At 51.0% G+C, this 15,313-nt stretch overlaps 1 protein-coding gene across 7 annotated transcripts in view; it reads left to right on the top strand.

The window, feature by feature from the left end:
* Positions 1-15,313, top strand: part of BCAR3 (BCAR3 adaptor protein, NSP family member) — a 261,968-nt gene that overhangs the window by 232,771 nt on the left and 13,884 nt on the right. For all 7 annotated transcript variants that reach the window (XM_082614303.1, XM_082614304.1, XM_082614306.1 and 4 more), the window contains 4 exons: positions 1,521-1,963; positions 5,385-5,488; positions 6,616-7,268; positions 12,130-12,245. In XM_082614303.1, the coding sequence (XP_082470429.1) occupies positions 1,521-1,963; positions 5,385-5,488; positions 6,616-7,268; positions 12,130-12,245 (1,316 nt within the window). The remainder of the gene's footprint in view (positions 1-1,520; positions 1,964-5,384; positions 5,489-6,615; positions 7,269-12,129; positions 12,246-15,313) is intronic.

The following is a 15,313-nucleotide window of genomic DNA, read 5'->3' as shown; positions in this document are numbered from 1 at the left end:
AATCCTGCCAGACTTTTCCAACTCAAGTATGAGCTCATGCTGCATATAACTTTGCAGCCCACTTTCTTCCCTTAATGCTATTTCCTAGGAATTTTCTCCTGCTCTGAAATGTTCTTCTACACTAGTCTCCATTGTCTGTGTCCACTGTGTGCTTTCTCCATTCTGTACGGGGCACTCTCCCCAACATCCTTGAAGATAACTACTGTGTTCATGACTATAATTATTTCGTCAGGCTCAATTCCAAGAAATGGAATTTCTGTGTGAAAACATTTTTAAGGCTAAGATGCAATTTTAAGGTAACCATGGTAGCATACTATTCTAAGCTAGCTGATCAAATGTTGGCATGTCCTAGAAAATTTATCAAAGTTTATAAATCTTATGTCTGTCACCACCATCATTCTCCTGATCGTGATCATAAAATTTGTTTCCCATTTGCCATGAGTGTAAATTTTCAGCTATACATCACTCCCGATTGTATAACTAAAGACTGTGACAATAATAATGATAGTTATAGCCAACACTTTAGTCCTTTAAACCTTTATAGCTATTCTGTAGGTGATATTATCCCCGTTTTACAGATGATGTAAACTGAGTGTAACTTGTCCATGTAACTTGTCACACAGACGAGCCAGAATGCAAACCCAGGCAGATTAGCTACAGGAACAACCATACTACAACACAGTATAAATTCTCCTTTTATTATAAACATCAGCATCATTATAGCTAATGATTTTTTTAGCATCTGCTGTGTTCCAGGCACTGTACTAGTGCTTTGCATATAGTATGTATGCAGGTATATAATCTTCCCAATAACAATGTGAGATGAGAGACCCGGCCCTCTTTGTTCCAGGCCCTCCAGAGTAATCGGTGTGCCCAGAACCACACTCAAGGGCCGATCCCACAGTGCCTGGACTCCACCTGCATGTGGACCCTCCTCCCCGTCGACCAGGCCTGGAGAGGGGCGTCTTAGGAGAGGGCTCTGAGGGTGACTCGTAGATGACAAAAAACACCCTCCTCCAATTGTTGGGGGAAGGGGGAGAATCAGACCCACCAGACACAAATTTTCTTATTTATTTTCCATCACTTCATATCCTTCAGGTCTGCATAAATATCATCTTCTCGTGATACCCTCCTAACCACAGTATTTAAGAGGACAGCCCTCATCCCAATTTACTTCTTCCTTGACTTTACAACATCTGACATACCGTACCTGTTGCTCGTTTGTCCTCACTAAACTAGAAGCTGTCCACTAAAAACAGAAGCTCTGAGGCAGCGGGGACTCTCGTCGGCTTCATTCACTGCTGTAAACGCAGTGCCTACAGTAGTACTTGGCACATAGTAGGTGATCAGCAAATAGCTCTTAAATGAATGAGTGGGTCTTCTAAGAATTTGGCATTTGACAACGAGCCGACTGAGGAAGAAGAGGCATAATAGCATTGTCCTCTGTTGGCCCAAAGGAGTGGGGAGCAGCGCAGCTAAGCTTGCCTTGCCTACTCCTCACTCACCGTTTTGTCCCAAAGGTGTCAGAAAACCTCGTGCAGCGAGATGGTGACTTCCTGGTTCGTGATTCTCTGTCCAGCCCCGGAAACTTTGTCCTGACCTGCCAGTGGAAGAACCTCCCTCAGCACTTCAAGATCCGCCGGATGGTCCTGCGGCTCAGTGAGGCCTACAGCCGAGTGCAGTACCAGTTTGAGATGGAGAGCTTCGACTCCATCCCCGGCCTGGTGCGCTGCTATGTGGGCAACCGGCGGCCCATCTCCCAGCAGAGCGGAGCCATCATCTTCCAGCCCATCAACAGGACGGTGCCCCTGCGGTGCCTGGAGGAGCACTACGGCACCTCCCCCGGCCGGGCCCAGGAGGGCAGCCTCGTCGAGGGAAGGCCGGACGTGGCCAAGAGGCTGAGCCTCACCACGGGCAGCCCCCAGGCCCGAGAACAGAGCTTGCCCAGGGGCAACCTCCTCAGGTGGGTCAGGGCCTCCTGGGTCGGTGTTGGGAGCGTGGGGGACCCTCTGGCCGGGACCAGGCTTAGCTAGGCAGGCGTGCTCCCCCAGGAGCAGAAGAACCATGAACGACGTTAAGAAGAATGTCAAGTGTCGTTGGAATAACTGTCACGAGGCAGTGCGTGATTAGTTCCCAATTGAGTTGGTGCCAAAAATGAATGATGCAGTTGCTGAGGAAGGGGACGGCTGAGTGGGAGAGACCTCCCAGCGAAGGAGGTAAGGATTCTGGCTAGTCTGAAGGCTAGGGAAAATGTGGATAGATGCTGCAAAGGGAAGCGTATTCCCAGGGAGGGAGGGGGCTCAGCCTGAGCATAAGAGTAGAGTTAGAAAAGGGGCGAGTGTCGCTTGGAGTGAGGAAACTGGTGGAGCTGGAACACAGGGTCCGTGCAGGGGGCTGGCAGGGGGAGGTTTAGGGAGGTGACTGACCCCCACCAGATCGGGGAGGCCTTAATGCCAGGCTAGGGGATTGGAGGAGCCTCAGAGACTCAATGTGGGGAACGGGATGTCCTAAGAATTGGACGGGACGGTGCTGTGCGAGAGGAGTGAGGAAGGGGAGGGCAGGGATAGCAGCTAGTGAGCCGTGGAGGGTCAGGCTGTGCGGGTGGGGTAGGGTGAGGGTCAGGAGACTCAGAACCAGCCTTCCCCAGGCTCTCCTGCATGAGGGGAAGATGGAGAAGGCCAAGTCAGATACCGCGGGAGGGACCGGAGGGCGTGGACTTCAGAGGAAAAACCAGTTGTTCCATCTGAGATGCGACTGTGGGCTTGCTGAGGGCCAGTGTTCAGCGACAGTTCTGGGGTTCAGGAGGGAAGTTAGGCCTGGAGGCTTAGATGAGGGCTTGGTCCAAAGGGAGAGGGTGGTTGACTAGGTCAGAACAGACGAGATTCCTAAGACAGGAGACGTCAAGAGCCCGGGGGCTGCAGTCTGACCCTCGGGGGATCTCGGGGAGAAGAGTTCAGAGAAGTGGAGGCCGAGCTGAGGTGCCCCACTGTCGACTATGAGTGGCGTGCCCTGTGTTAATACAGGACCTGTCTCTCATGGAGAGAGGAGGCCTTGTGCCTTTTATTTAAGGAAAGGAAAGCAGGCAAGAGGCAGGCATGGTAGGGTCCCAGCCCCTCAGTTACATGGGTCCCCTTCTCCGGCTCCCTGGCGTCCAAGCTTGCGCAACATATTTTATTCCACTCGCTGGTTTTCTTTCTGGGCCAGGAGGAAATGTCATAAACTGTAATCTCTAGACTGCAAAAATTCAGAAGCAAAATACAGGACTCTGTGAGTAATACAAATGACGGCTGTGTGCTACTAGGAAGCTCTGGTAGATGTTAGTCAGCGTCTGGCGGTGGACCCTGCTGCCTGCCCTCAAACGCTGGTCCACCCCTGACCTGGTCAACCCTGGACAAGCTACTTACCTGCTCTGGGCCTCAGTTTCTTGGAAAGGTGGGGCTTTTGAGGGTTAAATGGTTTAAGATCTGCGAAGTGCTTCAAACAGTGCCAGCCCATAGAAAGTGCTAGGTGAGTGTTCATAATCCTAATAATTATTGTTTTCTGGAGAGCAGTAGAATGCAGGACTCAGGGCAGTTGCAGGGAAGGAGGCAAGAGCTGACATTTAGAAATTCTCCTTTTCACGGTAATAAGATCAGATGTGAGATCCCTTAAAATATTAAAAGGGGGCCTCGGGCCTCCCTGGTGGCGCAGTCGTTGAGAGTCCGCCTGCCGATGCAGGGGATACGGGTTCGTGCCCCGGTCTGGGAGGATCCCATGTGCCGCGGAGCGGCTGGGCCCATGAGCCATGGCCGCTGGGCCTGCGCATCCGGAGCCTGTGCTCCGCAACGGGAGAGGCCACAACAGTGAGAGGCCCGCATACCGCAAAAAAAGAAAAAAAAAAAAAAAAAAGGGGGCCTCTCTTCTGTTTCTTTTGAGGGGGGCAGGGGTTGGCTGCTGAACTGGTGAGCAGGCAGTCAGTGTCGTGAACAGAGCCAGGATGACCCACAGAACCCCTGCCAGGAACGGTGCTGGAGAGGAAGGCCGCCTGGTCAGCCCTCAGCAGCCTGGATTTAAAATACAGATTTTTTTTTTTAAAGATAAGAAATGAAAGAAAGGCTGAGAAGGTCACTAAGTCGACGATACAAACCTAACAGAGCCACTCTTTGGATTGCGCTTTGAGAGCAGAGCTCCCTAAGCCTTGTCACCCATTGGCACAGGTTGTAGGCCCAGAGATGCCTAATCGTAGGGGTGGCGTGGGCTCAGCACGGAAGATGCCCCAAAGCCCTGCCCCTCCGTGCCAGCGGCTCCACACCTTCCCTGACGTCGGGCCTGCTGGTTGGCTGCCCGCCGCCGGCATAGGCGTGCGCTCTGCCAGGTTGCATTCCAGGCCGGTGATGGGGCCCTGGAGTCCAATTGCTGGCGGTGATCACTGCTTAAATATCGCCTCGCTGAAGCTATTGCCTTTTGGAATTTGCCCTCTGCCCTGCTTTATCTCTGAGGGGTTGCTGGAATTTCTCTGTTGCTGGAAGTTTGGGGGGGTTTGGTTTGTTTCTTTGGTGCTTGCAAAGGTAGGAAAGAACTTGGCGATGTCTGTAACATAAGCTTGTCGGGGGCGTTGGAGAGGGGGAGGCCGATTAAAGTTCATTACGACTTGGCTGGTGCAGTGCTTTCTGTTTTAGCAAAAGAGAAATTCTGTTCTTTGGTGCTAATTAGAGAAATTCCCAGTCTGAATTGGCAAGGGACAGAGGAATGCTAGCTGATCTTGTCGTTTCGTTCCACCTTTCCCTGTGCGGCTGTGCTCCGTGCCTCGCAGCCGCTGCTTGGTGACCCCGCCAAGTCCCTTTTCCCGACTCGGCCCGAGGAGGCTGGCTGTGGGATCCTCCTCGACGTGTACGACAGCCTCCTGGGGCAACCCCGCAGGTTATCTGGGGGACGCTGAGATTTGCACTGAAATGGAAACTGCCCCACAGCTTCCTTCCTAACCATGGCACTGTGAGGCCTGGTGGAGAATGCATGTTAGTTACACAAGTCTTTCCTTCTGGGTCTGTAAGTAATTTTAGGCTCTGTTAAAAGTACACATTCCAGTTCATCAGATTTTCCTGGGAGTATCTTGAAACCCTTACCCTGATCTGCTCAACAGGATGGAAAGGCTCAGAGGAGGCAGCCTAGGACCTAACTGGATTGGTCCTGGGGACGCAGGGTCGGAGCCCACAGCAGAGTCATGTACTAATCGCCCCCATCAGTAATTTCCACCCTCCACCAGACATTCCTTTACTCTTAGGCTGTGCGGGAACACTCTCATTCTGAGCAATCTTTTTTTTTTTTTTTCTTAAACTTTCCATGACGTTGCCTAAAGGTTTTACGATTTAATGACATGTTTCTGCCCTGCTTGTCTGTTGCTTTAGAAATAGAGAGAAGAGTGGTAGCCAGCCAGCCTGCCTGGATCACATGCAGGACAGAAGAGCCTTGTCCCTCAAAGCCCACCAGTCGGAAAGTTACCTGCCAATTGGTAGGTCTTTGGGAATTTGGGAGGAGGAGGGTGACAGTGTTTCCCTGATTTCCTTCAGGCTGTTTCCCCTGCCCCATCTGGTCACCTAATTTGGAAATGACAGAAGACTCCATGTCTGCAGGCTGTAGGATGAGGGGTTTGTAGAACTATATCCAGATGCAAATCACTGAGCTGGACGCTTTATGGGTGCTTTTAAGCTTTTAAGCCTCATAACAAGCCTTCAAGGTGGGCATGGTTATTGTCTTTGTGGCTGAGAAAACTGAGGCGCAGATATTAAGTGACCTACCTAGATTCATCTGTCTAGTAAGTGGTGAAGCCAGCATTTGAACCCAGGTTTCCTGATTCTAAGCCCAGTTGCTAACTGGTGGTCTTCATAACGAATGCACCTCCCCCTTAGTCTCCTCCCTGGGCAGACGGTGAGTGGGTCAGTCCTGGGGCTCCTGGTAGAGACCCCTCTTCCTCTCCATTCTCCTGCCACAACCAGAAGAGTGAGATGGTATGGAATGTGGGGAAATCAAGTAAGCAATTATGTTAATAGGCGACGGGATTGTTTTCCATTATTTTTGTAACTGACCTTCCTTGGGGAACCACAGGGTGATTTTCCTGCTGCCCCTTTGTAAACCGCTTGGATGTGGGTAATCTCAGTGTCTTTTTCTCCCTCCCCCGTGTGTCTCTATCTCTTTCTTAAAGCTGGCTGGGATCCACCCTGGCTTTGAGAGTGACTCCGGGTCCCCCCTTTATGCTATGTGGCTAAAGACTTGTGCTTCTTAGGGCAAGGTTAGATTACTCACTGCCCTCCAAGCTCGATGTAGTTCCCTGTTCTGACTGTACTAACCTTCTGTGACCATAAAATGACATTGCTGCCCAGCTGTCGGTGGTCGCTGGGATTTAGAATTCCCCCAGAAATGGGGTGGGGCCATCTTAGCCCTTGACATGCTCTAGACTGCTCTAGACTGCTCTAGACTGCTCTAGATTGGGCCTGCGGTGGTCATACTGACTTATCTTTTACGGGCGAAAATGGAAATCCTAGGGCCTGAATTGAGGGCCAGGAGCTGTCGCTCTAGTTTTGTCTGTTTCATGTTCTTCGCACAGCTGAGCTTTTTCTGACCCTCTCTTATCCTCCACAGGTGGTAAGCTGCCCCCTCAGTCCCCAGGTGTGGGCACAAGACCCTGCCCAAACTCACCGGTTTTCAGGACAGGCAGCGAGCCCACCCTGAGCCCAACGGTGGTTCGGAGGGTCTCCTCGGACGCTAGGGCAGGGGGGGCGCTGAGGGGCTCAGACAGCCAGCTATGCCCCAAACCGCCCCCCAAGCCCTGCAAAGCGCCCATGCTCAAGGCTCCCCAGTCTCCCTCCACCTGGCTCAACTCAGAGGCCAACTACTGCGAACTGAACCCAGCCTTGGCCGCAGGCTGCGACGGGGCATCACGGCCGCACTTCTGTGCTCAGGACAGCTACGTGGACCTGCTGACCACCAAGCAGAACGGCGGGCCGGCTGCCCGGAACTCTGACACCAGCTACTTGATCCTTGATGACGATGACAGGGCAAAGCCTTGGGAGCCGCTGCTGACCCAGAGGAACGAGGGGCAGGAGGACGAGGGTACATTCGTGACACCCCTCCTGGAGACTGCCTCCTCCTTCAAGCCCAACGACCTTGAGTCGAAGCTCCTTCCTCCTGAGAACAAGCCCCTGGAAACTGCGATGCTGAAGCGTGCGAAAGAACTGTTCACCAACAACGACCCCAAGGTCATCGCCCAGCACATGCTGAGCGTGGACTGCAAGGTAGGTGCCCGGCGGGTGGGTTTGGTCGGACTTCCGAATGTTTGGAAGGGGGATCTGTCTGGGGCTCCTTCGGCCTTACCTTGTGACTGCTTTGCTCACAGGAAAACTCAGATGATAACCTGGGTGTGGGGATTTATTTAAGGGGTGGGGACCACAGGCCGGGACAACCCTTGCCCAGGCAGGAAGCTTGTACAATTCACCTGAGACAGAGGGACGCAGGCTGCTACCCAGGGCTGTGCCTTCCCTCTTCCACCCCTGCTATGTCCTTCTCCCAGCTGGTGTGGATTTTCAAGTTCTCCCCCAGCCTCAACTCCATCAGAACTGGTGAAGTCAAGTCCAAAGAAGAGTAGATTGTAGATGAAAATGTAGTTTCTGGAGTAGCAGAGCCTTGGTTGTTTTTATTTTCATTGTACATGCTACATATGTACATTATATATTTGTTTTATTGTTACGAAAATGGTCTTTAGGATAAACATTTTGAAAGTTACTTGCTCAATTTAGAAAAACTATAAAATACAATTATAAGATACAATTTTAGAAAAATTATACAATACAGATTAAGAGAAAAGAAAAAATCACACAAAATCCAGCTTCTTGGTGATCACTGTTGTTAACATTTATTCTGCAAATAGATACATGTAAATAATAATTGCATTCATATCTATTTGTTTACCACAGAAATGGCACAGATCTATACATACCATTCCAAACCCTTTTTGTCTTCCATCAAACAACATGTCATGACTATCTTTCCATGTGACTACATAAATCTGTGTTTACATCATCATCATTTTTGATAGGAAGCATTTCTTTTAGATATGGGTGGCTTTTGTCCATAGCTGGCCCCAAGACAGCCTCATCCTTCAGAGAGAAATTTCTAGAAAGCAGGTGTTTAAGGCTGGGGTGTGCTTAGCCCATGCCTCAGTATAAGGAGACAGATCCCTTCATTTGAGCAACAGATAAGGACTTAGATAGATTTAAAGTCCTTTTTCTTTTGTAGCTCAGTGGAGTCAATTAGCTTCAAAGATCAGGGCTTATTGAGGAATTGGGTTTTCCTAAATAAATTTCCTGGGTCATGAATCATGGCAGAAAATCTAATCTCGGAGTACTCCCCCAGTGAGTTCCTCAGTTGATTGAAGCTCACAGGGGCGCAGAGGGCCTCCTTAATGAGGCACATTAAGCAGGTGCTGGCTGCTCTGGGGTGAACAGTCTGGGGGGCTGCCAGGAAAGGGGCTGTGTTGGAAGAACGAGGGCTGTTCGCGTGGTGGGCTGGGTGTCCTTGGGCAGTGCCCCAAGCGGTCAGATAATTCGCCTTGTTAAGACCTTACCTCACTTTAATGTGAGCTAAACCTGTTTGGGCAGGAAGAGGATTTAGGTCTCCTGTTCCAGTAAGTAGCTCTCATCCTGGGCCCTGGATCTGAGAGCAGAACCACACCAATGGGCCAGGAGCCTGGCGTGAACCTGTCTGGGTTCTCCATGGAGGAAGCTCCTTGTGGGACCATGGGTCCGGGTTTACAGAACAGCCTAATTTCCAGGAGGAAATGAATCCTTCCCCCTTGTGGCCTCAGGCGGGGCTTGGTGGTAGTCTAGGAGGAGGTGAGATGCCTGACCACTCTTTGCAGGAGAGTCTGGAACCTTCCCACTGCCTTGGAAGTCTGTTCTCAACTGAAGGAATGTGCAGCCTGCCCTCCTTCTTGTTCTGTTTCTCTGTTTGCATTTTGTCCTCCTGGTGAGGGTCCCACTCCCCTGTCTGCCTTCAGGCACCCCTGGAAGAGGGGCTGGACAGAGCCCCCAAGCAGCGAGGCAGAGGCCTGAGCAGGAGCCCCCTGACTGACCCCCGTTCCCAGCCCCCAAGGGCAGGGCTGTTAAATCTTCCTTCCTCCCTCCAGAGTCCCCTGCCATTTCCTTATTCTCTTCCTGAACCACTGACTTCAGGGCTTTGCCAACAAATCACGCACAACTAGCGTCTGTAAGAGGGAAACAAAACAAAGGCTGTTGTTACTGACTCTAAATGCAACCAGATGGGGCCACCAGAAGCCGAGAGCAGGCGCTGGGCAGCATCTGGGGCCCAAGTGCTGGTTCCCACCTGTGCACAGAGCTCGGGGTGTCAGGACAGTTGGATGGCCCTGAGCACCTGGCGGCTGCCTGCCCAGCAGTGTGAGCCCCTCCCCGGGCTGAGCCCCTCCCACCCTGCAAACGGGCGCTGCCTTGGCCTCACTCACCCGCTGGGCTCTGCAGAAGCTAGAAGGGAGGCCCAGCGGCCAAGGGCCTGGCCTCTGGGGATGAACTGCCTGAGTCTAATGCCACCTCCCCCTGCCTCTCGGTGTCTCTAAAAGGAGAACAATGCCACGGCCCAGGTGGTTGTGAATACTAAAGCCCTCATACCATGCCTGCCCCAGAGTGAAGCTAAGTGTTCACTAGTGTTCTGTATTGAGCCTTGGTTGAGCACCAACCGTGGGCCAAGCCAGGCCAGGTCATGGTGGGAGAGGCAGGAGCGACAGTGACACAAAAATTCAGACCACAGCCCAGGTGGGAAATGCTCTGCAGGGGAAAGCACAGGACCTGCAGGGCCTCTGAGGTAGGGTCTTAAACATGGGGAGGGCAGGGAATCAGGGTGGAGATGTCTGAGATGAGTTTTGAAGGCTGAATAGGAGTTGGCCTGATGAAGAACACAAAAGGCATCTTCCAGGTGGCAGGCAACACACATGTGCCGAGACTCAGAGGTCAAAAGCCGTGGGGGGAGGGGTTGGTTTATGGAGGATTCACCCTGTGTGGGTGGTGAAGGGCACATGGGGTCAGCTGGGGGAGGGCCTGGGGTCTTTCCTTCTTGTTTTTAAGTCTACTTTTGAGCTCGTGCCAGGTTGCTGCCTTCAAAGAACTTTGCAGTTCAGTGAGGGAGACAGGCCCGTAAGAGCACAGTGCAAATCAGAGTCCTCTGCGGAGAACAACAGACACGGATAGTGGAGCCAGGCAATCTCATTTCTCTGGAGAAGGTCCCTGGCAGCTGGGAGGAGAGCAGGGCCAGGCCCCTCTCAGGGCTCCCCTGGGTCACTGCAGCAACTCCCGAGGCAATGGGATGAGGATCAGGCAGACTTCAGAGATCCTGCAAAGCTAGGATGGCTAAGATCAGAAGAGCAGAGGGTGGCTAGAATTACTCATCGTGGGGCATTGATGTCACCCTGCACTGCCGGGTCCAGCTCATAGTAAATCCTCTACAAGTGTTCATCCCTCCTCTGTATCTCTGAGCTGCCTGGCCCCAGGCTTTTCCAGGAGACCTAATCCAGGCTCTGCACTGTGACCTCAGGACCCTCTTGTTCCATAGCTCAGCCTTGGGGCAAGCAGGTGTCAGCATTTCCTGGTAATACGTCAGGAAAGTGACCAGGGGATTGCATGTTTACACTGAAGGAAAACAGACTGGAAAGGAAAACAGCTTCCCGAGTAAAACTGAGTCAATGACAAGCCTTTGACTCTTGTTACACAGAGTATGCATGAATTGGATGAATTGGGTTTGGAGCCTCTGACAGGACAGGTGTCTAAACAAGCAAGCAAAATGTGTGTGATTGCAGGTGGCCGGGGTGTGCATCAGGGCTGTCTTGTCATGGTCAAGGTGTAAATCTCTTTCCAGAGATCCGGCCAGAATTCTTCCCCCTTCCACGTGGCCAACGATTCACAACTTGACTTTTTAAATAGCTGGGGTTTTAGGGTCATTTGATCCTTGGCAAAGTCTTTGAGAAAGGTGAACTTAGCCGTTTTGTTAGAGAAGGGGAAACTGAGGCCCAGAGAGCAGAGTATGAATCCTGCATCCTATTCTGGAGTCTGCACTGGACAGTTCATCCCCGGGGCTGACAGTGGTGCCTCTGCTCAACCACAGAAGTTAAGGGTCAAGGTTAATAATATCAGCTAAACTTCCAGATGTTTTTCGTGGCCTGTTATGAAGACACCTGGACTGTTCACATACCCGGGATAATTATAGTTGAGGACAACGCTGGCTCAGGGAGAGGGATTGTCCCACGCCTGCCACATGTCCAGTGTTTGTTTGACCCACTGTGTCTGCTAGTTCCACTGTTAGTACATCAGTGCTCTGTGAGTGTCGCCAGCCCCGTTTTAGAGGCGGCCTAACTCAGTTGTAGTATTTGGAGGTAGCATGTAATAACCCTAAGTGGTCAACTAGTACCTGATTCCAATAAGCTGTGATCACACACTAGAATTGAGATGAGGAGAGCTGGCTGGGACAAACAAACCAGATTTCCTTTAAGGAAGACCTCTCGGCGTGCGGGGTGGGGGTGGTGGGCGAGAAGTGGGTGTGTTTGAGGCCTCGGGTTTCAAATCGCTATACACGTTTCTAATGGTTTCCAGACGTACGCTGCGTTTCCTGAGCCCAGGAGAGGTGTAATTAAGGGTAATAGGAGCCAGCCCTGCCGTTAAGTGAGAACATGAACGGCAGAGCCTGCAGCAGAGCAGCATTTGGACACAGCTCTGCTTTTCCACTGCAGGGGATCCGTTTGCTCTGCGCACACACAGCCCTGCTGTTGGCAGCAAAACATCACAGCAGGATCCAGCCTGTGTTAGACAAAAGCTTGAAGAACTGCACCATTCTCTGACCGGGCAGAAACATCAAATCTGCAGATTCTGCAGACCAATCTAGGTGCTTTCCTCCCAGGTTTTACATTCCAGTATGTGTATTAAAATCCTCCAAATATATTAAAACTTTATCCTAAGATGCCACTGCTTAAAAAGAAATGCAACGAGTCAAGTGCATCCACACTGTTCCAGTTTAGTGTATTTCTTTCCATGTGATAAATTCGTGTTTGCAGCAAGCCCACGTCCTGGTCCAGTTCATTTCAACCTGTGTTCTTGACAGGTCGCGAGGATACTTGAAGTCTCTGAAGAGATGAGAAAGAACATGGGCATGAGCTCAGGGCTGGAGCTCATCACCTTGCCTTATGGCCACCAGCTGCGCCTGGACATCATTGAAAGGTGAGCAGTGCTGCTCTGCATTTATGGCACTTTCAACTCCACAGGCTGCAGAGCCACAGGTTTCAGAGCTGGGAGAGGCTAGGCACCCACCACCCCAGTTCTGCCTCGCTTGAGGGCGGGTGGCCCAGAAGCCCAGAAGCCGTAGCCAGAGAATTCCTGGAGAAGCTCAAAGAGACAGCAAAGAGGAAGTCAGGAAACAGAGAGCACGTTCCCGTCCCTGCTCCAGGAGCAGGTGGAGGAGCAGACAGACGATCTGCCTGGGAGCACAGCTCACCACAGCCCCTGCCAGCCTGGGGTGGGAGCAGTACTGCAGGCAGGCGGAGCACGGACGCCATACCACCTCCAGCCCAGCTCACTGAGCTGCGGCCCCCTTGTCTCCGGAGTTCAAGACTGCTTTAGGAATTAAGTGGGAGTTTGTGGGGAAGTTGGGAAGAACAGAGTCTGAACAATGTTTTCTCTGAAGGGTGGACAGATAGGGGGATCAGAGGTCAGGGGATGATGGAACTCGGGCCCCCGACCTCTGAAGCATCACTGCCCTCTTCTCACAAAAAGCCAGGGCCCTGGCTGTCCATTAAAACCCACTCACTTGAACATCGGATATTTAGAAATTAGAAAGATAGAAATAGTGAGGCACGTTTTTAAGAAAAGAAGCACTAGACTAGATTCTCATATTACCATAGAAGTTGGCCTTTTCAGCACAAAAGAAAAGATAGTTTTTTGTGTATGAGACTATCTTGTTATCTTAAGTTTTCTGTTTCTCCAACCAGGTTCCCAATTACCACGACACACATGTGGTCTTTAGTGGACAGCCAGGGCCCTGGCTTTTCGTGAGAAGAGGGCAGGGGTGATTCAGGGGCCGGGGGCCCGAGTGCCGTCATGCCCTGCCCATGGCTTTCCATGATGTTCTGGGTCACAGCGCTGTCCAGTACAGCAGCTCTCTGTGATGGCAGAAATCTCATTACAGCAGCCACTAGCCACATGTTGCTACCGGGCACCTGAAATGTGGCAACTGAAGGATGCAATGTTTAATTTTACGGTGCACTACTTTAAGTGTAAGGAGCCACGTGTGGCTAGTGGACGGTGCAGTCCTAGGCTGTCAGCCCCTAGAAAGCAAACATTGTATTTTAAATAGCCTGGGAGGGTCGATAACAGCTGCTTTCAAGGTTACCTGACTGTGAAGCAGATAAAATGGCTCCAATACTGCTATTGCCTTGGCTTCACAGCCACAGATGCATCCCGTAGGAAACATCGACAGTACCAAATGGAAAACTTCTGGGAGGCAGGAGGACAGGAAATGGCCCCTGCTGCCTTTGATCAGAGGCCAGGGTGGGTGCTTGTTGGCCTGTTGTTCAGTGCCTTTGGGCAATTGTAGGTCCGACTTCCGAATTTCCCTACTTTCCCTGCTCAGACTGTTCTAGATGCTAGCCCCGCTCTCCAGGCGTCCTCCTCCCTCCCCATGCTGCAGGGGCCTGGCTTCTCATTTCCACTAACTTTCCCTCCTTCCTGGTCTGGGCCCGGTGGTCATCGTTTCCACAGAGACAGCTGTGCTGCCATGTGTCCCCGTTTCTCATGTGATACATTTCAGCCTGAAAACTCCCCAGTTGCAGGCCTTATTTTATCAGTGTCCTTAGGTGTGTGTTGGGCATGGATTCTAGGCCCAGGCTGAGCTCAGCAGGCTTGAGGCTTCTCTCTGGGCTATTTTCTGACTTCCACTCTTGTCTACATCCGTTTCCTCTTTCTCCTGATTGCTGCCTGGGGTCTGGCTCCTTGGCTTGTTTCCTGTTCAGGGCTGACCTGTGGGATCTACCTGCTAGGGCTTGGAGAGCTGTTTTCTCCGTTACAGTGTGTTTACTAAATAAAGGCCAAGGTTATAGCAGTCCTGCAGGATCAAATGACATTATTGTGTTTGAGAATTGAATACAAACTACCCTTCATCTTAAACTTACCACTTCACCCATTCCAAGCCTAGCAAGCAGAGATATCCTTCGTATAACGTTTAGTGCCTCCCCCTGCCGACCCTGGGAGCTTCTGCTATAGGGCCGCCTTGCTGAGCTGGTTTCCTCGTGGTGGTGTACACAGGAGCCTTGAGGCAAATGTTGGTTAAATGAATGGATATAATTACCCAAATAGCTGTTGATATAATGCCAGGTCTTAAAGAAGTAGAGAACCTGTCTTCTATTAAGGGCCATTAAAACACAGGAAAAAACACTGAATTAAAGAATCAGTTGAAGGCAACATGGGAAGTTAGTTTACTATTAAACATCTAAAATGTTTGACTCAACCTTAACAGTTTGCAAATGGGTAACAAAACTCTTCAATAAGTACAACAGATAATAAAAATAGACTTTAAGCCTATTTTAGGATCCATTAATTAGGAAAGACAGGAAATCAGCATAAAAGATAAAGAAAAAGGAAAGAGAGACCAACAGGCAAAAGGGACCAAGATACAGAGGGAGAGATGCACATATAGATACAATTTTAGTAACTAGTATTTGCTGGGTGCTGTGGTGCCAGGCACTTTAATTATCTTTACACACACACACACACACACACACAGTCTTTCTCCCAGCAACCCTTGTTCCCATTTTAGAGATGAGGAAATGGGGGAGTGGAGCAGTCAGGTAACAGCCTAAGGTCACACTCCGAGCAAGCACACTGCATACCCACATGTGCAAACACTCACAGACAGCAGAGCCCATCACTGATTTAACAATCATTAGAGAAACTAGTAACGCTAAGCACTAGATGAATCACACCTCTCTTTGCTCTAGAAGAGTGAGAGAGACCCCAGCACACCTGGGCACAGAGAGAAGCATGGTCTTGGAGTAACATCCTTAGCTGTGAACTTTCAGGACGAGGTGGCCCAATTCCAAAGGCAAAGTCTTATTGTTTCGACTATTGCTTTGAATCAGGGCTTCAGCTCCAGCACTGTACCAGCGCCTGGAGAGATTTACCTGAGGCTACTCTGGCCCAAGGCAGGAACTCCTGGTCCACAGGGGGGAGGAGAGGCAGGTTTACAGGCCGTGCTGCTGCCACCAGGAAGGAGACCTCTCTGCGACCCCATTCAT

This window comes from Mesoplodon mirus (genome assembly GCF_964341445.2).
Source record: "Mesoplodon mirus genome assembly, chromosome: 3".
Classification (NCBI taxonomy): Eukaryota; Metazoa; Chordata; class Mammalia; order Artiodactyla; family Ziphiidae; genus Mesoplodon; species Mesoplodon mirus.
The sequence above is the reverse complement of the archived record's forward strand: the minus strand, read 5'-3'. Positions and strand labels throughout refer to the sequence as shown.